Source organism: Aristolochia californica, unplaced genomic scaffold (genome assembly GCF_029961685.1).
Source record: "Aristolochia californica isolate CCGP_79_NKW_82.1479 unplaced genomic scaffold, dmAriCali1.0.hap1 SCAF_12, whole genome shotgun sequence".
Taxonomy (NCBI): domain Eukaryota; kingdom Viridiplantae; phylum Streptophyta; class Magnoliopsida; order Piperales; family Aristolochiaceae; genus Aristolochia; species Aristolochia californica.
The window spans coordinates 26,821,457-26,846,766 of NW_027181793.1; the positions used below are offsets into that span (position 1 = coordinate 26,821,457).

The window sequence follows — 25,310 nt, forward strand, 5'->3', positions numbered from 1 at the left end:
TCAATCTTTCCATTAATCCATGTGATTGACATGTGAGGCCTCTTTCTGTAAGGTATGGGGAGCAGAAAAAACGTCATGGAGCCCATGCTTTTGCTTGCTGAAGGGTATTGTGATATAAAGTTGTTTGTCTGATGACATTTGCTCTGTACCCTTTTCAAAGCTGAAGAGACGGATGGATTAGACGATTTAGTTTCTCTTTTATGTCTGCAGCCAATGAGGTTTTGGAAAGCTGTTCTGATTAGAACCAGGGCGTCCTATACTTGTATAGTCCTGTGGTGGCCAGGGAGGATTTTGTGTTTTACTTCTCGTGTTAAATTGTGATGGGGCCAAATGTTGAGGGGTAGGAGCCGAAACTATTGATGAAGCTTTCATGGTGGGTAGGAATTGAGACAAACAATGTGACTTGTGATGGTGCAGTGATTGGCAGTGGTCCAAAAGTTGGCTCTAGCAGATGACTTCCTTCTGTTCGATCAATTGCCTGTGAGAAGATAGTTTAGAAACCTTTTCTTATTGCCAGAGGCTTGTGCTGTTGCGGTTAATTTTTTCCTCAAATTGGCTACTCTTTCTTACTGTCAATCACTTTCCCATCGGATCCAAATGGATGCCAAATTCCATCTGCTATGCGCTAACTTTGTCCCGAAAGACCGTGGATGAAAGCCAAGGTCGTTTTCCTGGACTAGTTTTGGAGCTACAAGATCTAAAGAGCTAACAAGTAACTGTTTGATGAAATGCCACTTAGAGCAGGTTTCCTGTCAGGCACCTAGAAGCTAGAACAAGTTTTGGTCCTTCTGTTTGTCGGATAGGGCTTGTTGGTTTGACAAATCAATTTTTTTTTTAACCGCAATAGTTATGTTAAAATTGGGCTCAAATCTATCCTTAAAAGACTATCATTCAAAGTGATAAATACAATATCTATCAATTTTTGCAAGTCATATATCTCTTTTTTAAGTATGAGTGAGATTAAATATATGTTATATGTCATACTCACTGACCTTTACTGCATCTCCAGATTTGAGAGGGTTGAAAATCATTTGGTACGAAACATATGAAACAATTATCTTAATCGTTTAATCATGATCGAACAGTTGAAATAGCCGTTGATTGAATGACTAAGATAGCCGTTTATTGGACGATTGAGATAGTCATTGGATGACTAAGATAATGTTTCGTTCAAATAATGCATGAAACAGGAAAATTGGATGACTAAGATAATGTTTCGATCAAATAATGCATGAAACAGGAAAATTGGATGACTAAGATAATGTTTCGATCAAATAATGCATGAAACAGGAAAAGAGAAACAGAATCTTGCAATCATGTAGGAAAAACGGTTTGCTATATAAATTAGAAAAGTAATTGTCTGCCCAGAGTACCCTAATCAAACATGAAATGACCAATTGGCCGATTTCAGGCGTCCACTGACACATTTGGAAATTATCATTTTACGTTTTAAAGTCTCCAGCCTATCTGAAGAACATTGGCACGAATCTATCCGACCAATCGTCCTTCCACCTTCTGAGAATTCGAATTATCACTGACAAACTCCCACTACAGCTTCTTTTACCTATTACATTCACCCAGAAGGTCTCAGTCTGGCATAAAAGCAGGAAGGTGAGAGGAAAAAGAAAATCAGAAAAAGAACATCCCAGATAGAAGTAGAAATGGTTCAGATCGTCAGAGAGTCAAAACGAATTATCGATAGCAACACTAGACTTAATCGTACAACCCAGGTTTCTACGAATGCCAAAGGATCCAAATCCCATTTTCTGAATTCTAGTCATGACAGAAAAACAGTGGAAGAGGCCTAAAGTCGTTCAGAAAGAGCCACAACCACACAGGCGTCACTCGCCCTTCCGTGCAGCCGACAGCAGCCACTTCGAACCAGCACTTCATCGTATTATAAGCAACGAAATGCCAAGATTCCAAAACCCAAAACTTACTTTGCGATGCGAATCATTGGAACTTGGAGATTCAACGTTTCAACTTCAAACTTGGGAACTGGCCATCAATATTTTTTCTTCTATCGCTAATATTTTACAGTGAAGAAAGCCGTGGCAGGGCGCTTTGACCCGGGTGGCTTTTCAAGTGTGGAAGTTTGATCTTCTGCCCGGAGAAACGAGATGTCGGCGATGGTTATGCTAATCCCTTTTGCAGCAATCATGGGTTCACATTTTAAACTGAAGATCTTTAAACAAAAAGTGTTAAAATTGTAAAGTTTCATGCAAAAGTGTGCAAATGGAAAAAGCTTAACAAAAAAGAGAGAAAACAAGATGTTCTGCTCGTGTATGCAACAGCTTGGATCAGTTCCCTTTCGAGCATTAAAATTTGGCGACAAATAGACAAGATGCCGCCCACTGAGTATCACAGAATACTTTGCTGTTCAGCAAAACATGGGACCAGAAACTGTGTATAATTTAAGTAATTAAAGGGCTTATTTTGGACAGATGAGCAAATCAAGCCCACCACATTGATGGCCAGAAAACAGAGATGAGTGAAATGCGTAGAACTCTCTGCACATAACCACCTTCCCCAACTGCTCAGAACAGTGTTCTTGAAGCCGACGGCAATGCCGACGAATTTATGTAAATGGGTCCAACAAAACCGAGTTACACTGAACCATTCTGTGTTGAAATTTCTCAACAATCAGAGAAGATCACAATTTGTCGATTGGATGATTGAGAGAAGAGAGTAAATCTCTTTCCTACTATTTTCCTCCATGCAGAAGAAGCAAAACTTGTGAGAATCATAAGCCAAAAAACACGATCATCATATAAGCAGACATGTTCATTTCTTTTTGTGCATTAATCAACATTCCCAGCTCATTAGATGCATGTGAAGAAGGCGGCAGAATATCCTTTCATTCTACATTAACCACGAACCTTCCAAGTCTCAAGTCTACTACACCAATATTGATTTCTTCCACTACTGTAAATGGCCTTGAAAACGCAAAGCCTTGGCAATGAACATTGACCAGTGCTCCAAACGAAGAAAGGTAGATCTCCGGTACGAGAAACGAGATGTCAGCGGCATCCGTGCTGCTGCATCTTACAATTCTATAGAAAACCAGGAGCCCTTTCTCGAATATTTTAATCGCAGACCTGCTGATAAACACTTCGTAATTAACATAAGCGTTGCTGTTGATACGATGCATCATTGTAAGGTTTTGCGGCTGCCAACGAGTCATCGAAGTCTTCGAAAGTAGGAAGCTTAAATTTAATGGAGTTTTCTCGAGTGAAGGAGAGCTTGCTACCCACTTGGTGTCGGTACAAATTTCCTCGTCGACAAAGGCAGGACCACCGCGTGCATCGGACAAAATTCGTGAACCAGAGTGGGTTCCGGTGAATTCCGGGTAGAATAGAAGCAGAAGGTCAAACTCGGGGCTAGTTCTTCGCAAGAAAAAAAAATGGAGGACCGACTTATCCCCTCCAATATCTGAGTCTACCTCTTCGGTAAGTTGCGTCGCACTTTCATGATTCTCGGTAAGGAGCTCGAATCTGTTGAAACATACAAGCCCACCTACCCGTTTGATTTATAAGAACAGTAGAATCACATGAAGATTAAAATAACCTTTGTGGGCATTGCTTAATAGTTCTTAATTATTTTAGTTAATAAGCCACAGTGGTGACCTCTGTTCCGAGAAGAATGAGTCGATCTGGTTACAGAAATTCTTCCGAGTCAGGTGTGATGATGGTCAACAAGTCTATAAACAATTAACCAAGCAATTTAAACTAATTCAACTTGTTTTTGCAGTAGAAAACTCCTGAAATCCTGACTTTTAATCAAGCAAATCATACTTTAATGATTGTATCGGTTCAAAACGCAGAAAATCCAAATCATCAAACCTGTTCCTTAATCAAAATTTCATTCAAAGTCTATGATCCAAAGGGGGACAGAAAGATTAGAAGGAAGAGGGTGAAAATGGTGGAAGCTGAAGAGGGTAAAAAATGAGAGAAAACGGAGAGGGGACTGGGCACTGAGCTATCAAGAGGGGGCAAGGGTGGGCCGGGGGTGTTTAGTTGATGGGGAAAGGGGGGGGCAGGGCGCGTGAAAGGTCGGCGGCCAGGTGGAAGGGAAGGTGCCAAGTCGGACGGGGTTCAGGGCTGAGACATGGACGGCCACGTGGAGCTGCGCTGCGAGAAAAGAGACTACTACGCCATTCGCGACGTCCACTGTCGTTCTCCGACTTAACCACGGGTGGGCCCTCCCTTGTTCCTCCCCTCGTTTCCCATCACGTGATGACGTGGCGATTCCGTCTCTCCCCCCATTTAATGCCCACAACCACCTCTGCTTCCCCTGTCCCTTTTTTTTCTATTTCTTTTAATTAATTAAATAACTAATTTTTCACTTTTTATTCTAAAATCCTGGCTATATTTTGGGAGGAGAATGATTAGTTGGCTCCATAGTGACCCACAATCTGTCTGTAGTGATCATTTCTGCCCAAATGATCCAACGGTTTCGAATCGTCTGGATCAATCCAGGTCGGCAACGGAAACTTTGGGTCCACTACTCCGTAGGAGGGAAGATTGTCAACTGGTGGTCAAACTGAAATTTACATTTTTTTATGCGAATAATTTGCATTCAATTGGCATTCCTCCGAGGATTGCGTATAAATACCTGCGAAGCCCGCTCTGCACTTCTCGTCTTCACCTCTCTTCTCCTCTCAACGAAGATACTCTCCTTCTGTGTCTTTCCCCTTTTCAAATATATCCCTTCTCCATCTTTCTCTCTTTGCTGTTTCTATTTCCAGCCGTAGCCTCCGTTTCTGAACCAAAGTTGCGAAGAAATGAGGAACGTTACAGTATCAGCCTTTCTCTTTCTGCTGCTGCTGATCCTGGTTACTGCTCAGGGTTAGTTCTTCTTTTGTTATCTGTTGTTTATTTGAGCGGTAGCTTTTGCAGTTGTTGTTGTTTTGTCTATAGTATCTGACTTTCTGTGTGGAGCTTGGTTTTGCTCAGCGATACGTCTGCCGCGAGAGTCTGCTTCTTCTTCTTCTTCTTCAAGCCATGGAAAGCTCCAGGTGGGTACCGCGTTGTTAATTTTCTTTGCTTTTATTTTTTTTTGGTCTTCTTTGTGGCGTTGTTCTGACAATGGCTCACTTTGACTAAATGCAGGAGGAAGAGAAATGGGTCGGAGCAAGCATCAATGGAGAAGTTGTTCACTGCAAAGATGGACATTGCTCAGGTACCATGAAGAGAAGAACTTTTAGGGCTGTCAGGGAAATCCATCACAGGCTACCTGGCTTTCATGCAGATTATTGTGGCGCTAGGAGCCACACCCCTAAGCACCATTAAATCTCTAGCTTTTTTTTTTTTGTTTTTGTTTCTTAGGATGTTAGGAGTACTAATCCAAAGTGGGTTGCAGAAGATAAGAACCCATTGCCATGTACCAACAACACTCACAATTTTGTCAACAACTACTAGTAATTAAATCTAGAAATTCTTGGTTTTTATTCTTTTCCTCGGTGAAAGTGGATGATCCCTTTCAACCCTTTTGATTTCCACTCAAACGCATAGAACTATCTCTTATCTTCATGCCTTTCGCCGCCGGCCTCTCAAGTAGTTCCTTATGTATTGGTGCAGGAGGGAGTAGGAAACTGAGAACCAACACAAAGTCCGCTTCAGAGGTTGGTATATCTGGGACTCTGGGTTCACTAAGCTTTCATGGACTCCCAAAAGGAGTGAACCAATCACAGTTGTCTCACGATTTTATGGTCATTTACAGAGCACGAAAGCTGAAAGGGTGGAAGAGAAGACCACAACGAGCCACCATGAAAGCCACAACAGTTTCGATAAGAAACGAGAGGGCCTTTCGGTTAAGCCAACCCACCCAGAAACCACCACCACCAAGTACCCAGACGTTCTCGACTTAGCAGGGATGGACTACTCTCCGGCTAAAAGAAAACCTCCGATCCACAACTGAAGCTGTCTACAGCGTACACGATACCAAACAGAAGATATTTATTATTATTTTTCTCCCTTAGGAGAAGAAAGAGAGAGAAAGAGAGATAAAAAAGAATCACAAGACAGCATTACAGGAAATGCTGCTGTTTCTTAGGGCCTGGTTTAACGATTTCGCTGTACATAAGATATTATATTATATTCTCATATCAGTTTGATGATTGAATACATGATCAAACACTAATAGAAACTTCTGTCTTTTTTCTCTCAAAAACTGCATTATATATCTGTTCCAAACATCACTGCATGCATACGTGCTTCAAATCGAACTTAAACACAGAGAGAGTGAGAGCAGTGGGAGCTTGGGAGATTGAACTTGGGTGCGTTAATGGAAGCTACCCCACTAGGATCTGGAGATGGTGCTACCATGTTCAACTCATTGATGGCAAGGGGCCGGGGTGGTCTCTTCTGGGTGTGGGCTCACATGTCCCTTGTTGGGTAACACGTGTCTTGGTCCCCCTGACCTTTGTCTAGTCCAGAAGAGGCTCATGAAATTCAAATACATGTTCTATAAGTTAGTGAACTCAGAGAATTCATTCATATGCATGAAATACAACCGATTTATCTGGCTATGCTCAGGTACTAAAGATCAATGGAGATTTGAGAGATTAATGAGCGCCTATGATGTCAATAATAAGGACATCTTTTTTTTTTCCAACGATCTTTTGGTATATATTTTCCATTGAAGATGACGCCGTAGGGTCTGTTTTGAACCCAAAAAAAATAAGAATTTGACCATTATTATTCCTAAAATAGTTAATAAAAATGAGATAATGATCAAATTCTTGTTTTCACTAACTATTTTTGGAAATAATAATAGTCAAATTCTTTTATTTTTTCCATGGGGTTCCAAACACACTTAGGGCTCAAACTAGAGCAAACTGTTATGAAAAAAAAAAAGTGTTTAAACCTCCAAAAGCTATGTAGAACTCCAATTGGTTGATTTGGTAACCAAATAATTAATTAAAATTATTATTGTTCATCACAAGAATTAGACCATGACATTCCTTGTTTATAATGGGTATTTGGCTAATTGACCGATGGATCTTACTCGCAACTAACATGACAATTTGGAATTGGTCGGAGTCTATATACTTATCACTAATTACAATTAGGCAATATCAAGATTTAGTCCATGGCTACACCAAACGTTTATATAATCTCAAGTGCATTCATTCCAACTTATTAAGTGGGAAATGGATTGATGTCACATACACATGCCTCACCATTTTCAGTAACAAACGTAGGGAAATTTTGTTTGGACACACTGACTCATTTCCTTAAAAACCTTGTAGATGCATGTGGAGAAGCTTGTTCTGTGTAAAAACTTGAGGCAGATTTGGGCTTGTTCAGGACCTGGTCATGTGTCAAACAGCGACAGTGCTGGCTGTTTGATGGCAGTCTCAAGATGTTATGAGAGAGGACGAAGAAGTGGAGAAAAAGATTCCTTCCATTGAAGTGTTCATGAACCATGATAGGGAACCAGCGACTTTGATTGGAATCGATCACTAACTCAATAAAGTACTAGAGACAAACAGGAACGTTACTATTAACCAATATTAGGATCAGCCATTGACAACTATGAAGGTTACTGGTGCAAATGTGACACTTTTTGTTGTCAAAAACATAAAGTTCGAATTGATTCATTTTCTTGAATATATGGTTGTTATCCCGCTTATGAAAGTTACTGGTTAGGAAAGAGAGTTGAAAATAAAAGGAACGAAAAGGGATAAATCCACTAAAACTGATAGTCAGTTCATGGTGGTGGTTTCATTTGTTCACAGGGGATGAAAGAGAAGCAATTACTTAAAAAAGAAGATGCTGAGGTCAAACCCTATAGAAGAATGAAATTGTAGAAGTCGAATTCATGATGATTATGATTTAATAGAGTTTAGCACCAGCTGTTGACCTGATGCTCTCCTTCCTTTTCTGGATTTTGGACAAGAACTAACGGAAAGGTACTTATTTGACAAAGTTAAGGAAGAAAGAAAGAAGGTCTAAAGTGAAAAAATTCAGTTTTATCTATGAATTATGATGAGTGTAGCAAAGTCTCATTGCAAATGTAGATTTGTAAGTAGCCACGACTTATCTAATACAAAAAGTCATTTGGTGCAAAACATTAGAAATACTATCTCAGTCATCCGATCAACAGTTGAGATAGCCGTTTCGCACTAAATGGTTTTTCCCATTGGATTAACCGTGAATGGAAATATAAATTAAATCCATCTCCCAAATGATTTAATAGAGTTTAGCACCAGCCGTTGACCTGATGGTCTAAAGTGAAATGATTCAATTTCATCTATGAATTGTGATGAGTGTAACAAAGTCTTATCGTATGGCTGAGATAACCGATTTTCATATTTTATACTAAATGACTTTTCGAATTGGATCAGTTGTGTGTCAATATCAATGGATAAATCCATCTCCCTCATGAAAAAGCTGGTCAAGTAAAAAAAATATTTCTTCGTCATCTCTTGCTCCCTCATTAGTCATTCCTCACGCCACCCCCACCATTAGAGCGTAGTTTACGGCATCGCTTGTCTCGACGTTTACAGTTCTAGTAAGAAGTAGAGTGATTTGACATAAACGAGTTCATAACAGATGCTCCCGATTAGCAGTTTTCCCCACCCAATGTGTTCTCAACTTCATCTATGGAGGTTCTGCAAAAGACCTCGATCGATCAGCAGTTGGTTCATGTATAAGTCTTCTAGTGACGGGAAGAAATCATTATGAAATGTAATATAAAGTCAAAGAGGTGTCGATGTTCTGAGTATCTTCTCATGTTCAAGTCTTTTATGAGCAAGTTGCTCTTTTAGGGTTCAAATAATAATTAAAGTGAAGCAGAATCAAGGGAAAGGAAGAAGAAATTATAATAAGGATTTGTCTTTCTATCCTTTTTGTCTTCATTCCACTTGCTCCTAGTGGGGTGCCCACTCAAGGATGTTGATTCCCATTAGAGTAGCCACTTAGAGGCCACAAAGTGCTCTCCATCAAAGTAAGCAAAAAGGGTTCTTCTACTATAACATGTTCAAATGGGGTACTTGTTTGGTTTGTGAGTCTCTTTATTTCACACTTGCGTTTTAAAATAGAAACATACTTAGTTCATGAGATTTTTTTTAGATGTGTTTTAAAATGGTAAAGAAGATTATCCATTTACATACAATTTACATAAATAGATGGCTCTTTGTACTCAAACAAGTCTCCAAAAGGTAGCATCGATTTAAAGTGTTGGATTCGGAGCGAAGATGAAAAACCCATCTCTATCCCAACATGGACAAGGTTTTTCCCTTCACCTTGTACCCGTCCTGTGGGTGAGAGGAAACCCTCTCCCTATAGTTTTTGGGTCAAGTTGAGTCAAGTCGGTTCTCGTTTAACCTAATTCATTGCTTACCTCTACTTCTTTGCAATCTATTAGTAACTTTTTTAAGTAAAATGTAAAACACACTTAATTTAAATGTGCAAAGAGAGCTTATTTTTAATAAATTTGAGATTTTCTTTTTCTCAAAAGAGGGCCTCCCCTTCCTCTTTTGTGGGTGGGATGTCCTATTATCCCTACATCCATAGAAAGGGAGGGTAAGAGATGGACTTCTTTCTCTTAAAATAATCTTGATTAATAAATCTTATCCTAATGGATTTATTCAAACTAAGAGAACAAGAATAAATTGATTAAGAGTAATGTACTAATTAACTCAAACATAATTAGTAATTTCTGGCTCTACACCACTCCCCTGAAAACATTGAAAGACAAAAGGCCAAATCGCATTTCTCTGGTTCCACAAAAAGACTCCTTTATGTGGAGGTAACATGGCCCAATCGCATTTCTCTTGTGATTCGATGAAATTTTACGATTTTTTAAACTGCATCTCGAATTCAAAAGAAAACCCAGAATCTCACCATCGTCGATGTATATATTGTATTGGGTAATAATGATTGCACGGTCCACGGGAATCAAGGAGGAACGGTAGTGAGTAATATCTTGCAAGAATCAAGTGTTTTTACTCCTCCGTTATTGAAGGAGCTTCTCACATTGCAAATCGGAATTAATGGCATCAGTAAGTCTGTAATTTCATCAACCATATCAAGCAATCACGCATTGATAGAATAACAATAATGCCACTGCAGTTTTGGTCGATTCTGTGGTCGGGAAGTTTACCATAGAAGTATACTACCCGAATTACCGGATTTTTTTAAATTCACGCTGTTGTCCCACCACCACCTGATTCTAAACTCGCCACGCTCTCCTGTTTGGAAAAATCTCGACTCATCCCTCTCTTTCTCTCTCCCTCTCTGCCTGTATAAACAATTCACAATTCGTGTATACCCTCCTCATCAGATTGCAAATGCCAATCCGCCACAGATAGATTTTCTTTAGATATTCTCAGAATCTGCGTTGTCTTCTTTTTCCAAGTTTTCTCTCCATCATTCGTTCTTTTGCATTCTGCTTTTAATCTTCTGAGTCGCGAGACCATGTGTGTGGACGGAGAACAAGTGGGTGAAACTTTACATCTGTGTTCGGGAAAAATGGATACCCAGATCGAGGAGCGGCACAAAAATTCGGCGAAAGTAAGCAATGATCGAAGCCGTCTTGGTTCCTCTAATGTAAGAATTCGGTCCAAATATCTTTTTTGAGTGTGAAGAGAGTGTGAAGGATTTTTCATGGGTTGTGACTTTCATCGGTTGTCGGTTCCTTCTCTTCTTTCTCCTGGAATTTTAGTTTCTTTCCTCTTGCATTTGTTTTTCTAAAAACCCTTGTTGTATAAACACATGGGTTGTGCAATCTCGAGTGGAGGTCATTCAGGGGCTTTCGGTACTTGACTGTGCATTTGTATGACGACTAGTGATATTTGTTTCTTGACGTTTTGTTTGAACTATGGACTTTAATTTGACCATAGCTGGTGGAAGCTCTTAGTATCTTCATTTGAATTTCTTTCTTTTGTTATTCTTCTTCTCTTCATATCCTCACTTCCCCATAAGATTGTTTTTTTTCCATTTCGTTATCCACGGGAATCTTGGAGCCTCCTTTATTACTGTTTTTACCGTAATCTCGTTGCTGTTATTGTGCCTGGAAGACCTCCATCGACTACACAGCTAGCTTAAATTCAGAAAGGTCCCTTTGCACGAGCAAAAATTTATCAATGTCATGCAATTCATTGGTCACTACATTAACTGGGGAACTGCCGCCCCGTCAGAGCATTTAATCTATTTGATAGCAAAAGTTTGGTCTCTTTGTGCTTACTCAATGAACTTGTGGTTGGATTTCTCTTTCATTCACAGAGGAGAAATTCCATCCTTTCTAATAATGAACTTTTCGGGATTCAAATTCATTAACTTTGAAATAAGTGAGAGGCCACATGATGAAATTGATTTAAACTTGTGAGAAAATAAAGAAAGGAGCTTTCATTTAGCGAATAATTAAGTGATAGGAAGGTTATATGCAGTTGAGCATGTGAATGATCAGTCTCTTAATCTACTACTCCAGTGATATTTTGAAAATCAAACTTGCTGATGCTCAGATGTACCAGATCTAAACCCATGTGGTTTAGGAATGGCATTCAAAGTTTTACATTTATATGGTATGCTATGGTAACAAGTATTAGCCCAAATACCACAGACCTTCCTCAAGTTGACCCTTCAATAGATGAATGCAAGTATTTACAAACATGTTTGGTGGCTTAAGCCAACTTAATTGAAGCTCTAAATTTCAGTGAGGATAATTATCATTTTTATGACAGAGCAACTAAATGGTAATATATATCTTTTAAATATGTGAGAATAATTGGTTAGATCTCTTCATAGCTCAGACATAGATTTAGTTCCTGATGTCATTGGTCACTTCACTCTCGGAGGTGTTGGTCTCATTGATTCTAATAAGGTTTTCAGCACTGGAGCAATTGTTACATATACGATGTTTGCGATCTATTTTGTGGCGTGTTGTTTAATTACTGCCTATGAAAGGGGTCTTACTACCCTTGTTAATCTGCATGTAAAGTTGGCAACGCAGTAGCTTTAAAGTCCTGATGTCTTTCAAATGCTTTTGAAGGTTATAGCAGGTTTAGAGGTATGAGAACAAGAACTCATAAAAGCTAGATGCTGATTTCTTTAATTTGTCATGTGTTTGAAAGGCACAGAGATCCATTATATTACGAAACCCCCTTTTAGTAGGCTCAGATCAACTTTATATCTTAGCATTTGTAGTCTCTTCTTTTTGTTTGGCTGAAGTAGGGAAAGGTTTTACCTTTCTTTGAACTAAAGGTCATCTTGTAGAAATCGCTATGGCTTTTTAAACTTCTCATTAAGTGGCAGGATGTATGGGAACCTGAATTTTTCTACTGAAATTGAACCTCTCTCTCTATTTCTCTATCTCGCTTTCTCTCTCCTTATATTTATACTATTTGATCTAGATATGGGTTTATTGCTATAAAATCCTTTTTCTCTTTTTATGTCTGTGGCAGCTTGCAAGCATTTGTGAGAATGCAGTTATTGCAGATGGTACACAAAACCAGTCATTTGACTTTGTCCCAGTTATTCGATCTGGAGAATGGTCTGATATTGGAGGCCGTCAGAACATGGAAGATACCCATGTCTGCATTTCTGACCTAGCTAAAAAATTTGGACTTCATTTCCTTGAAGCTGATGCTGTTTCATTTTATGGAGTAAGTTCTTTCGTCTGATTTATTTCAGCATGTTTAACTTTAGATGCCTCATTGATGCTGCTTTGTAAGCAATATTCTTCTTAAACAGTTAACCCTTGGTTTTATCTCCACATTTCTTTGATAATTAATATTTCACCAGTAAGCAAGTGAAGAAAAACTGGAAGTTGAATGCAATTAGAAGAGATATATCATTGAGTAGAGAAAGTTGGATGATCCCGAGTCGGTCCTGGATCTTCTACCCTTCTCTGTGGACACCATAGTATTTCACAAAACCTTCTCTTTCTGATTGTCTCATTATATTATACAAACGAATCAAAAGAGTTTCTTTATGGTCTGTTTCCTTTTCCTTTCTGCATTGGATGATGACAATTGGAGAAAGATGTACATCTGTACTCTGTTTGTTGGTATATAGTTAGAGTCTCTGTTTTCCTTCATGTCCTGACCCATTTAAAAGATAGTTACTATTGGAACTTTTTTATCATGCCTGATTGCTTTTATGGTGGCGGGCCTGAATTTCCAAGTAAAATCCCCAAAGAAACTTTCCTTCTTGTATGCTGTTATTTTGGTACTTCTATGGGTATCTAATATAAGGAAGCTTCCTAATTTCAAAGGCCTTCAACGTGTTCTTTCGAGAGGTCTGGATGTCCTCTCAGCATCAGTTGTCAGGGAAAGGGTCTGGAGCTGAAAGCATTATACACTGCGTATGTTTAGTTGATAGATTGTTAATAACCTTTATGTTACTTCTTTTTTTTAAAAAAAACCTTTTAAAAGCATAGGCATTCTGTCTTTTGTGAGGTCTGTTTTGTTGCTTCTTGTTAGATTTTGAAATAAAGAATAAGTCAAAGAGAAGGTTAATCAAGTCTAATACAGTTAAATCCTCATTATATTCTATTTATAAACATAAATTACATTGTTATTCTTCGTTAGAGAGGAACTCGTATAGTACTATCAACTTTATGACAAACTTTAGAGTCACAAGGACTCCTTTCCATACAAGGAATTTTCTTTTTCTTCCCTGCTTTATTTACATCATAACACTTCTCATATAATATTGACATTAGAAAAAGAAAAGGTCTCAAAAGCTTTGAACGAACTGTTGAAATGATGTTGTTGAGATTATAGTTTGCAAACAAAATGAAATAAAGGGAACCATTACTGCATAAGATTATAAATTGCTCCTACAAACTTGTACGAATTCAGGTTGTATGCTATAAAGGTAGTTTTGATGGAAAACAGCAACACTGAAGCTTAATTTTGTATCTCTTAGATTCTAGTAAAAAATTCACCTATTGCAGGATACATGTTCCTTGTATAGTTATTGATATCTGTACTATGGATGTTAAAAGGATACTCATGAGAAAAACTTGGTAAAATGAAACATGTGAATCTCATCATTAAAGTGGTTATCTTTATATCGATATCTCTCAATAAGAGTGTCAATCATCCAATCCAGTCACAAATAGAGCAATCGGTTTCTCACATGTGGTTACCTGTTCTGACTAAAATACTTGCATCTAAGTGTTGAGCCATCTTATAAGAATCTCAGTGAGTGGTTAAACTGATACTCATCACACAGACAACTAAATTGGTCCTGCCAACTTTAGTGCTGCTCCATTTCAACTATTCCATGAGAAGTTCAGTCTACAAGTGTGTTATTTAATTTTGTTTACACTATTATTTGTTGACTCCTAGTTTTTAGGAATGAAAGATGCTTCAGAGAGGGCTTATATAGCTTCGGATCCAGGTATTTGATGGGCATGGAGGAAAAGGTGCTGCTGACTTTGTTCGAGACAATTTGCCAAAAGTAATTGTAGAAGATGAAGATTTCCCTTTGGAGCTTGAGAAAGCAGTCGCAAGATCCTTTATAAGTACTGATGCAAAGACTTGTTCTCTCCAATCTATTCTCTCCTCAGGCACAACAGCACTGACAGCAATGATATTTGGCCGGTTGGTTTTATTTTATAATTTTTACTTTTCTGTTTAATTTGACCATTTCATCTGTATCAGTGATCGGTTTGGAATTAGAACAACGAATGCCAGATTTTAATACTCTGCCTGCATGAAAAATTACAACTTTCCAAATTGAAACTACTTAAAAGTTTGACCTTTAACTTCCAGGAATAATAAATTTAAGATTTATTTTCCTTTTTCATTTATTGGATGAACTGTGCACAGATCTCTATTGGTTGCAAATGCTGGGGACTGTCGAGCCATTCTATCCCGAAGAGGTATGGCGGTAGAGATGTCCAAGGACCATAGACCAAGTTATGCAAAAGAAGAGAGACGCATAAAATCTCTCGGCGGATACATTGACATTGATGGATATTTGAATGGAGAGTTGAATGTGACCCGTGCTCTTGGGGATTGGCACATTCAAGGAATGAAGTCAGAGACTGAAAGTGGTGGACCCTTGAGTGCGGAACCAGAGCTGAAGGTGATCACTTTGACCAAAGAAGACGAGTTCTTGATCATTGGCACTGATGGAGTATGGGATGTTTTCACCAATCAAAATGCTGTTGATTTTGCTAGGAGAAGACTACAAGAACATAATGATGTGAAGAGGTGCTGCAAGGAAGTGGGAGAGGAGGCGATCAAGCGAGGTTCGGTTGACAATTTGACAGTAGTGATAGTATGCTTTCATAAGGATCCTCCTCCCCAAGTAGGACTGCATAAGAGTAGAGTGAAAAGAAGCATATCAGTGGAGGGACTTCAAAATCTGAAGTGTTTCTTGGAAGGTTAGCATCCACTGTGCTATTGCTTGTACAGGGAAGTTATATGAGAGAATACTTAGTTTAGTCATTTTCACATCCTTCTTCATGCCGGATGGTTAAACTGTATCATATACATTAGGAGGATGAGCATTTGGTTTTGTAGGGAGATGATTTGTATCATAATTCACTTGTTTTAAATGCTCAAGTCTTTAGATACACTATATTGTGTCAAATTTGCTAGCTGCTGAGCTTACAGTGAAGACTCATTTGTGTTCTCTTTACCCTTTCGACTTTGGGTTAATGTGATAATTTTATGCTACCACCTACTTTAACAGGATTATTTTTATTAGCTACAAACAGATATTTAGTAAACATTTTCCCTTGATAACCAAGCTAATAAACAATTAACCTAATAAATTGTCAAACTTCATAGTAAATCTTCTTTCATTCGTATTTCAAAATTTTCAATTTAAATTTTTTTGCTTATCGGTTTTATACACAATAGTTTACATAGATTACAGGACGAAATCCTCTCACAGGATAAATCAGAGGATTTCTTCCACTAATTTATCGGGAGACAACTCATGCCAACAATAATGGCCCTAAAAGGAGATTGCATTGATCTCTTAGTATTTGTAAACAACTAAACAGATTGTATTGATTAGAGTAGTTAATTAGATTAAGTTTGGATTAATAGATTTTTTGTGATCCTTATAATATGATATAATGCAATTGGTGATACATAATTACAATTGGACATTCCTTCCAACATTTGAGGGAACTGTCTCCAGTGCTGCCCCAAGATCCAAGTCACATTCCACCAGTGAGAATGGACGGCTAAAAAGTATTTAAATAGTAAGAAATCAATCTCTTTGCGAATACATGCAAATCAAGAGAAATGGGGTAAGAATTCATGTTTCATTTAAACCCAAGAAGAGATTCACAGCACCTTGAGTGTACCTCCTGTTAAAAGCAGATAAAATCTTTTTCATTCTTTCAATCCTTCATCCAGAACATAGTTTGAACAGAGAGCCAGGAGTCATTCATTCAGTTTTCTGGACAAGTGGACTTAGAGCTCCACATGTTTATTTTTGAAGTAATAATGCATTGTTTACCTCTGATTTCTGACCTCGAACTTGACCAGGCACTGTGAACCACAGCAACCCTCTAGCCCTAACAGAGAGTCCATGATGACACAGGAGGATAATATCTCAGGCATTCCTCAATGGTTTCTTGGCTTTAGATGCAATTTTCTTCAACTAAAAACACTTGTAGGCCACAATGCTGATACATTACAGGAGTTGGTTCATTTCGATCAGCTCATTGTAATCCCAGCATTACTGAATCTTAAACCATAGTGTTTTGACCCTTAAGGAGGGAGGGGGAAGAAGAGAGGAAGTGAGAGAGAGAGAGAGAGTTGCCCAATATATAAGGGATGAGTGCTACCCCCGGAATCAACCCAAACCATCTTGAATCTGAATCAACCTAGCTGAGTCACAGGTCAACTTCATAGGTCAAAACACTGTCCGCAGACTTGATTTTTATCTTTTGGTCAGCGAATAAACAAGATGGAGTGGTTCATAGTTGTGTAAAGCTTGTAAAAAAAGTCAATAGTACATGAGAAAAAGTCAATTTCATGATCTTACGACCTAGATGAAGCTAACACAAAGGGTTCTATTTTTTTTCCGAAAGAAGCAAGACAACAGTTAGCTAACTGCGTTGCAGAAATTCAACAAATAAACAGAAACAATTAAAAGTGTTAAGCAGATCCAACATTGGGTGTAAAGTGATTCAATACTAAGAATAAAATTATGAGTTGGGTCCCTTGGGTTTTTAAGTTGAATGTCTTTCTTCATGATACTGGAGCAGGTCAAGATGGATCTCTACCCAGTTTAATGGCATGTTCAGAGCTACAGGGAAGACCTGCATATCACTGAGAATCATAAGAAGAAACCTCACATCAGTTTTAAAGCAACCCATATCCTACTAACAAGGACTGGACCTTCTCCCCTCAAAGATTGAGGCTTCGGAGTTGGATGTCTTCCTCCAAAAACAAAAAAGGCATGCAATTAAGCAAATGATAATGACATCTTTTGAAAAATAAAATTATAAATAATTGAGAAATGCAGATTCTGTTATTGTGGTTCCAATATCAGTTCAGAAAAAGACAAAGCTATAATGTGAAGTGGAAGAACCCTTGAAATGCATCAATAAGAAATTTGCAATTGCCTTGTGGACTACTGAAGGTAAAAGATGTTGTCATCGTTTAGGCAGAGTGAACAAGTTGTGTAGTTGACCTCAAAGTATTTAGTTTTACTTCACCCTTTTCATCCAATATCATGATAAATTTGACCAAAGTAAGAAGACAATTAACATTGGTCCTGAAAGGAGCCATACATATGATTCCCTTCAACAAAAGTTTCCACCCTTTTCAGCTCTCATAACAGTTATATCGTTGCTAAAAAAAAAAAAAAACAGTAATATCATTAGGCAGAGCCTGCTAACAAATAAAGCAAGTAAAATTAGCTAACTGATTTAGCTTAATGGAGATATTTTCAATGCCTAAAAAAACCAAAATTTTCTAATTTTATCAATTTCTTAGATTTTTAATAAGCCCAATTATGAGAATTTTATTTAGGAAAATGGTTCCTTAGTAATTTCCTTTATTAGTAGTCAATTTAAGAAAATCATAAAGTGTTCATTGTTAGTAGTCTCTATTTTAGTTAATTGCTGAAGTTCTTTTCCAGTAAGTGGTTTCTAATTTAGTAAGTCACAATTCAATTGTAATTTGGAAGTCTAATCCTAGGAAAATTCTAGTGATGTAGCTTCTTTTGGCATGGACCCGGTAATTTTAGAGTCCATAAATAGGAGGTATGCTGTACGTTCATAAATTGTTCAAGAATAATACAGATTTTCTTTTAGGTCAATGGAGCACCATTGTTTCTCTTTCTTTTTGCTAACAATAGTTGCTTAGTAATTTTATTTTATTTTTGTGCTAACTACAGCTAGCTACAAGACAGCACCTAAATATTCAAGTTCTCCTCATGGAACTTGAAAACCAGGGATTTTCTAGAGTTGAGAAGATAAATATTGAGTTACTCATATCTAGCTTTTTCTATAAACTTTATTTATGTAATTTGGCAGCATTATTTGAGTATCAAAGACAGTGTCTAATCAAGGCTAGTGCCAACAAAATCAACATGGAGAGCATGTCAAAATCAGATATTGAGGAGTTTAAGCCTTACAAGCAAATTCGAGCAGCTTATGAAACAATTGTCACAAGATATGACAAAAACTGCTGCTAACGTGGGAGTTGGCAATGTAAGACTTGGGAATTATGAAGAAGGAGAAATTTTATTGAAACTCCAATCCAAGGACGTGCTTCTATTGCAAAACCATGAAGAAATCAGCACCCGAGACATCTCCAAGATAATTTTCCACCTATATACAACAACCAATGGGAGAGTGGAATTAAAATCAAGGTTCCTGAATTTAATGGGGTACTTGACGCTTCAATTACCTTGATTGGGTTCAAGGAGGTCCCACTTGACAAACAAGTTGCATTGGTAGTTCTACAGTTGAGGGGGTGAACCACATATGGTGGCAAGCTATAATATACCATCAAAACCAACTATCTAAACCCGAGATCTCTACATGGCAAAAGATGAAAAGGATCATGGGAGAAGAGTTTCTACCCTTCAACTATTGTGAAGCCTTGTGTGAAAGACTTCACAAACTCATAGAAGGTACTAAATGTGTTCCCCAACACAGTAAAAAGTTCTACAAATTGCTACCAAAAAATCAGTTGGGGAAAACGCAAGATCAATTGGTTTCTCGGCATGTGAGTGGGTTGAAACCATCTATCTATAGGAAATTAGGTATGTTTACCCTTACTTCTGTCTCAAAAGCCTTCACCAAAACTCAATACGCTGAAGAGCAAAAGACCTCTTTTAGGCACCAAATTACCTTGATTGGGTTCAAGGAGGTCCCACTTGACAAACAAGTTGCATTGGTAGTTCTACAGTTGAGGGGGTGAACCACATATGGTGGCAAGCTACAATATACCATCAAAACCAACTATCTAAACCCGAGATCTCTACATGGCAAAAGATGAAAAGGATCATGGGAGAAGAGTTTCTACCCTTCAACTATTGTGAAGCCTTGTGTGAAAGACTTCACAAACTCATAGAAGGTACCAAATGTGTTCCCCAACACAGTAAAAAGTTCTACAAATTGCTACCAAAAAATCAGTTGGGGAAAACGCAAGATCAATTGGTTTCTCGGCATGTGAGTGGGTTGAAACCATCTATCTATAGGAAATTAGGTATGTTTACCCTTACTTCTGTCTCAAAAGCCTTCACCAAAACTCAATACACTGAAGAGCAAAAGACCTCTTTTAGAGCACCAAATTATAGATCTTCCTTTCAGCCATCTAATTCACTAACTAAATATCCACATTCTTCATCCTCATTTTCAAAGTCCCCCTCAACCAGCTCAATTCCAACTTATAGACCACCCCAAAATAGACCCATTGGTGCATGTTTTAGGTGTGGAAAATCAGGTTTCCACAAAACTCAATGTCCACAAGCTACGCAACAATACTTAGTCTATGAAGATGGAAGTGAAGAGAGTAGTTTCCTACACTACTAAGGATTTAGTCAAAAAAAGAGATTGTTTGGATGAAGAGGAAGAAGTTAGTGATGGTATTGCCCTTAGGCCAGAGACTAGGGTCCTCAACTATCCCATAGTACGTAAAATGTCTTTTCTTAATTTTAAGAAGAATGAAGACAATTGGTAACGTCACAACATCTTTACTACCACTTGTTCTCTTGGAGGTTACACTGCCAAATTGATTATTGATTTAGGGAGGTGTGACAATACTATCTCTCAAGGTATGGTTTAGCAGAAAAAATCACCCAAACGATTCCACAAATCTTTCTAGAGTCCCCCTTGAATCTTATCTGCATTAAGACCCGAAGCCCCCACCACATGACAAATTCCAACTCCTGTCAAAACCATGCAATTGCTTCCATCATCATCTAAAAAATTAACATTGTTAAGACATGAGTACAAATGCTACTAGTTAAGTACTTAGAAAAGACACAAATCATCAGCTTATTTAAAGACCCCATAAATACCTGAGTTGTTCGTGATGTTCCTTGCACTCCAGGATTGCGGCAACTAAAGCAATATTCGGCCTTTATTGTCTTAATATGTGCCCAATATAATTGTCTTAACCCAGGAATTGATCCTGACTATTTGAAGCTTCAGATCATCAACATGAATGCATCCTTACCCAAAATTCACTAGAGAATGAAATGCTGCCTTTACAAATAATAAAAACGTAAGCACATTGTAGTAAGGCAGTTGCCTGAATCATCTCAGACCAATGACCGTTTGGCTCCATTAAAAAATAGGAGAATTCCTGAACTTCCATATAGAAGGTGAACAGCGGTAGATAAGTATGCTACATCCAGGAAGTACTAGATGACTTATGAAGCGTATTCTGAAGACTAAACTGCACAAGACTGTACATGTACATGCTGCTTAACAAGCCATAAGTTTCCAGCTGTTACCACTTGAAGATGTAAAAAAATTCTTTCTAACTCTAAATGGCCATGTCTAGTCAACCGGAGTTTATTCTTTGCCAAAACCACTTCCCTTCATTCAACTTACTCGTAATCTCTGCCTTTGCTATGTGAACCAAAAACAAGGAAGCAAAGACACTTGCAGCAATAAGCATAGCAAAAACACTATTCCATCCCCTTGTTGAAATATACCCAGTTAATAGTGGACCCAATGCTGCTCCAACAGATCCCGTACCATCAATAATGGCAGTCACAGTGGCTAATGCCCGTGAATTCCCTTGAATCAAGCTTTGTGTTCCTAAGTCAGCAGCCACAGCTGTTGTAATAAGCGAGTAAGGCCCATTTACAAATAACCCAGATAAGAACATCAATCCAACATTTGTAGAAGATGAAACACTTCCATAAATTCGATACAGAATAAGCGCTGGAACTGACAACAAAAGGAAGATGATGGAAGTAGCTCCACGAGCTTCAATTGCATCAGAAATGTACCCAGCTGATATCCCCCCAACCACACCTCCAAGATCAAAGACAGAAGATAGCATTCCAGAAGTTCTATCAGATAAGTATGCACCATCGACAGCTTCAATCCCAAACAAAAACTTGTTAGTGATAAGCATACAATCTAAAAATGAGAGATAGAAAATAAAAATTAAATTACAGAAAGCTCTCAAGTATGGCTTAGCTGTTCAGCCTGTGGAACATATTGTGGATAATGGGCAGCTAGTTACAAAGACCTTATATTCTCATACATTGAAACTATAAGTTAAACTCTCACGCATTTTTCAATTATTCATCCATTAATAATAGGGAAGATAAATCCGACGCACTTGTTCAGATATTCATCCGTTTACTAATTGATATCATCAGCTGACTTTTTATGAGTTGGGAACTTGTTCAATTGCATGAATCTACGAGAATTCATAAGCATAAATATACCTGTGTGCCTAATGTAAAACGGCAACCAATACAGAAAAGTATAAGCCACAAGTTTGGAGAAGAAGAGACAAAAAGCATAAGACGCAACACCGGGTAATCTCCACGCGTCTATGAACCCAATTGCTATCGCAGGCCCATCACCTACTTGTAGAAGGACATCTTCTTCTTCTTCCTCCACCTTGTGCAAAGGGGTTATCGCTGGGTACTCACTTTGTGAATTCAGTTCTACCTCCTTCAGTTCAAAACCCGCAGCTTCAGGAGCCACAATCAGATATTTAAATACTAAAAGGCCCACTAAACCAATTAAAATCCCTGGGAAAACAAATGACCAACCCCAACCAATTCCTAAAGCTGATGAAGACACGATGGAACCTAAAATATTCCCAAAAGAGGTATGTGAATTCCATAACCCCATGATAAGCCCTCTCTTTGATTTACCGAACCAGTTCCCCACCACAGACACCACACATGGCCATCCGGTCGACTGGAAAAGGCCGCTCACAATCTGCACTGCCAAAAAAAATCCCAGATGATGAATCTTGAACCAGAACGCCAACCCGAAAGCGACGGTGGAAATCGCGCTGCAGAGCATGCCGCATGCCAGGAAGAAGCGGAGATCGACCCGATCGCCGATGTGGCCAGCAAAGTACATGCCGACGGAGTAAGCCAAGAGGAAAGCGAGATCGATCTCGCCGAGTCGATGGGTGCCTTGGGTTCCATTAAACGGCGCCCACCCCGTCTTATTCAAACTCACGTCCTCGTGGGACTTCGATACTTCCGGGCCGAGGACAGATTTGACAATGGACAGCGGTTTCCGTGATGCATGGAAGGAGGCGTAGGCGAAGAAAGTTAGAAGGAATACAGAGATCTGATGATAGAGAAGACTTCTTTGATGGCTAGAAGAATGATCCAGGGTTTTAGATTTCGTTTCCATCTCCTCCCGTCCTCCGTTACGGAGGGAGGAAGGTCTTGACTGCGGAAATGGGAGAGGGAAAAACGGGTGTCTTTCTTCGTTTCTTCCTTTCTTTGAATATTCGGTTGGCCCTATTTCTTCTTTTACGGTTGAAGCAACGGTTACTTTCGACGTTTTTGTCCTCTCCCATTTAGCCCTTTACATTTTCTGTGTCTAAAACATATTTGAAGTCATTGAGACTTGAAACAACATTTTCTCTTTTAAAACTATCTAAAACTAAAGGTTTCATATTTATTATTTCCATTTATTTCCTTTGCTCTTTCAAATTTGTATCCCGTTGTTTTCCCTTTATTTATAAAACCTACACCTACCCGTTGTTATTCTTTTAAAGTTCAATGCATAAGCAAGAAAAAAAATTTCTTTTCTCCGTGTTGTCGTCTTCGTATTTTTATATTATCTTTATGATACTATTATTTTTTATAAGTTTTTCTTTTTCATGTACAATTACTATTTTTCCTTACGAAGTTTTGTTTTTTTAATCCTGCTTTTTTATTACAAAAATAGTGCTTTCGGAAGCAATGGTTCTCTCTGATAATCACTGTCTTTTTCTAACACCAAATATACTGTTTTTTCTTTTTTCGACACCAAAAATTATGGTTTTGCAAGAAAAGTGCATTTTTAAAAATGTATCAATATTTTCCTCTACAAAACATAACACTTCTAAAAACCAATAGTGCTTTCAAAACCAATGCTTTCATGTAGAATCAGTAGTTTTTTCCTGATACTATGAATCACGTCTTTGTTTGAAAATAGTGCATTTCCTCAAAAATGTTTTTCATTTGAGAATTATTGTTGTTAATTGAAAATCGATGTTTTTTCTTGAATTGGTAAATCAACCATAAATCATTGTTTTTTGGAGCAAATAAAAATAGTTACTTTTCATTGTAAATCAGTGTTTTTCATGATTTAAAATTCACTATTTTCATGACTTGAAAGTCACAGTTTTTAACACTGATAATCACGGCTTTTCACAACAAGTTGGTGCACAGTGATTTAAAAATACTATTTTTCACTGCATATCAATATTTTTCATGATTTGAGAATCATTATTTTTTTTTTACTAAAAATTACTACTTTTCACAACAAATCTGCAAGCTCTTGCAAATAGATCATTTGTAGATTTTGTTTTCATTTAATGTCATAAAGTAATAGATATTCACAACTCCCAAAGTATTATTCCTATTTATAAAAATAATGTTTTTCATTATAAATTAGTGTTTCTATTGAAAAATAATATTATATATAAAACATTTTTTTTTCTAACTTTCCTACTTACTATGCTTATTTTTCCTAATTTTGTCGACGGATGAAGATTGGGTGTACTTTATCAATGAAAACATTAACAAATCTTATTCATGTACCGGCAGTGCATTTGAAATTGTGAAAGACTCAACAGAAAGTTATTTAATATGAAAAAAATTGTATACTTCATGTCCCTTTATACTTACTAATTGAGATTATTTACATGTTTTACTCTTGTGCATTAACTGGATTTCAATTTTACATTTTTTTGTTCATATCAGAGTGGTTCCGTCCACTCTTGTTAGAGTTTGTGGTCTGAGTTAGGTACTTGGCTTTCCGCACCTTAAACGGCTAGTCTTTTCGGGTTGTATTGGCTAGGTATCTGACTCAGAACTTCGTAGTTAAGCGAGCCTGGGTGAGAGTAATTCTAGGATGGGTGACCTATTGGGAAGTACTCTTGCCTAGTCCTTTGACACATAGGACATAGAAAGTCGAACTACAAAGTTCAACACAAGTAATAGAAAAATGGGAATCAACAATGAGGATGGAATCTCTAACCTTTAATGAAGCACAAGAATTTTATAATAATTATAGAAGAATGACACGATTTAGCATTTGTAAAAACAAAACTCTCAAAACTTTCGTTCATTCAAAAGAAGGACCGAAAGGTAGATGTCGAATTTCTATGGCCTACCACAATAACAAGGTGTCGTGTGAGAAAATTCTATGAAACAAAAAACACAAACCAATTTTGCGCGGTTCAACACTAGAAAAGAAAAAAGAAAAAAATGCATCCATACTTATTCAATAAATAAATCTATTCTCAATTCTTCCCCTTTTTAAAAAACAACTAGTAGTATATTTTTAGAATCTTAATAGTAAAAAATTCATAAAAAAATTAAATGAAAATTGAGGAAAATATAAGAGTTTTTTGTTTGAACCAAAACTTGGTCTGTTTGTACACAATTTCAACGTCGTAAGCCGGTTTTTTGAAGTTGGATGCCTAAGATAACGTGCCTATTAGACGAGCCTTACTGGCTCATCGTATTCCTCTTAACACAAAACGAACCAAATATTTGAAATCTTAACTGCACCATTATTTCTTAATGGATTTTGAGAAAACAAGAGGATAAATATTCGTTCTCTTTCAAATTAATGTTTCAATTTAAATAAAAAAGGTATTATATTGCAACGGAAAAAGTGGTAAAAAAACACTGTGCTCGTTATTAAAGCACAAAATAGTAATT

The 25,310-nt window shown here is 37.6% G+C and overlaps 3 protein-coding genes across 8 annotated transcripts; 2 read left to right on the forward strand and 1 right to left on the reverse strand.

The window, feature by feature from the left end:
- Window positions 1-4,675: 4,675 nt before the first annotated feature.
- LOC137947058 (uncharacterized) lies at window positions 4,676-6,086 on the forward strand. Its single transcript, XM_068793349.1, has 5 exons — window positions 4,676-4,847; window positions 4,956-5,017; window positions 5,112-5,181; window positions 5,580-5,623; window positions 5,722-6,086. Exons 1-5 carry the CDS (start codon window positions 4,784-4,786, stop codon window positions 5,917-5,919), a joined length of 438 nt encoding a protein of 145 aa, XP_068649450.1. The 5' UTR covers window positions 4,676-4,783; the 3' UTR covers window positions 5,920-6,086.
- A 4,142-nt stretch (window positions 6,087-10,228) lies between these two features.
- On the forward strand, window positions 10,229-15,527 carry LOC137946295 (probable protein phosphatase 2C 27). 3 transcript variants are annotated; one of them, XM_068792535.1, is made up of 5 exons: window positions 10,229-10,556; window positions 12,410-12,610; window positions 14,355-14,557; window positions 14,786-15,044; window positions 15,140-15,246. In XM_068792535.1, exons 1-5 carry the CDS (start codon window positions 10,425-10,427, stop codon window positions 15,158-15,160), a joined length of 816 nt encoding a protein of 271 aa, XP_068648636.1. In that variant the 5' UTR covers window positions 10,229-10,424; the 3' UTR covers window positions 15,161-15,246. The 3 variants fall into 3 exon arrangements, with proteins under 3 accessions (XP_068648636.1, XP_068648634.1, XP_068648635.1); XM_068792533.1 differs by having other exon boundaries at window positions 14,786-15,527; XM_068792534.1 differs by having other exon boundaries at window positions 12,435-12,610; window positions 14,786-15,527.
- A 1,577-nt stretch (window positions 15,528-17,104) lies between these two features.
- On the reverse strand, window positions 17,105-22,851 carry LOC137945188 (putative glycerol-3-phosphate transporter 5). Of its 4 annotated transcripts, XM_068790962.1 has the most exons (4): window positions 21,849-22,851; window positions 20,460-21,492; window positions 20,238-20,327; window positions 17,501-17,779 (listed from the first exon to the last, which is right to left on the reverse strand). In XM_068790962.1, exons 1-2 carry the CDS (start codon window positions 22,780-22,782, stop codon window positions 20,948-20,950), a joined length of 1,479 nt encoding a protein of 492 aa, XP_068647063.1. In that variant the 5' UTR covers window positions 22,783-22,851; the 3' UTR covers window positions 17,501-17,779; window positions 20,238-20,327; window positions 20,460-20,947. The 4 variants fall into 4 exon arrangements, with proteins under 4 accessions (XP_068647064.1, XP_068647066.1, XP_068647063.1 ...); XM_068790963.1 differs by lacking the exons at window positions 17,501-17,779; window positions 20,238-20,327 and adding an exon at window positions 17,105-17,244; XM_068790965.1 differs by lacking the exons at window positions 17,501-17,779; window positions 20,238-20,327 and adding an exon at window positions 17,105-17,254.
- Between the last annotated feature and the right edge of the window lie 2,459 nt (window positions 22,852-25,310).

Excerpts from the sequence above, each read along its gene's own strand:
- LOC137947058 (XM_068793349.1), top strand. The coding sequence starts at position 4,784 with ATGAGGAACGTTACAGTATCAGCCTTTCTCTTTCTGCTGCTGCTGATC. Across the intron at positions 5,018-5,111 it reads CAAGCCATGGAAAGCTCCAG|GAGGAAGAGAAATGGGTCGG; the intron begins GTGGGTACCGCG and ends GACTAAATGCAG. Across the intron at positions 5,182-5,579 it reads CAAAGATGGACATTGCTCAG|GAGGGAGTAGGAAACTGAGA; the intron begins GTACCATGAAGA and ends GTATTGGTGCAG.
- LOC137946295 (XM_068792533.1), top strand. The coding sequence starts at position 10,425 with ATGTGTGTGGACGGAGAACAAGTGGGTGAAACTTTACATCTGTGTTCG. Across the intron at positions 10,557-12,409 it reads GCCGTCTTGGTTCCTCTAAT|CTTGCAAGCATTTGTGAGAA; the intron begins GTAAGAATTCGG and ends TGTCTGTGGCAG. Across the intron at positions 12,611-14,354 it reads ATGCTGTTTCATTTTATGGA|GTATTTGATGGGCATGGAGG; the intron begins GTAAGTTCTTTC and ends CTTCGGATCCAG.
- LOC137945188 (XM_068790963.1), bottom strand. The coding sequence starts at position 22,782 with ATGGAAACGAAATCTAAAACCCTGGATCATTCTTCTAGCCATCAAAGA. Across the intron at positions 21,493-21,848 it reads GTTTTACATTAGGCACACAG|CTGTCGATGGTGCATACTTA; the intron begins GTATATTTATGC and ends TTGGGATTGAAG.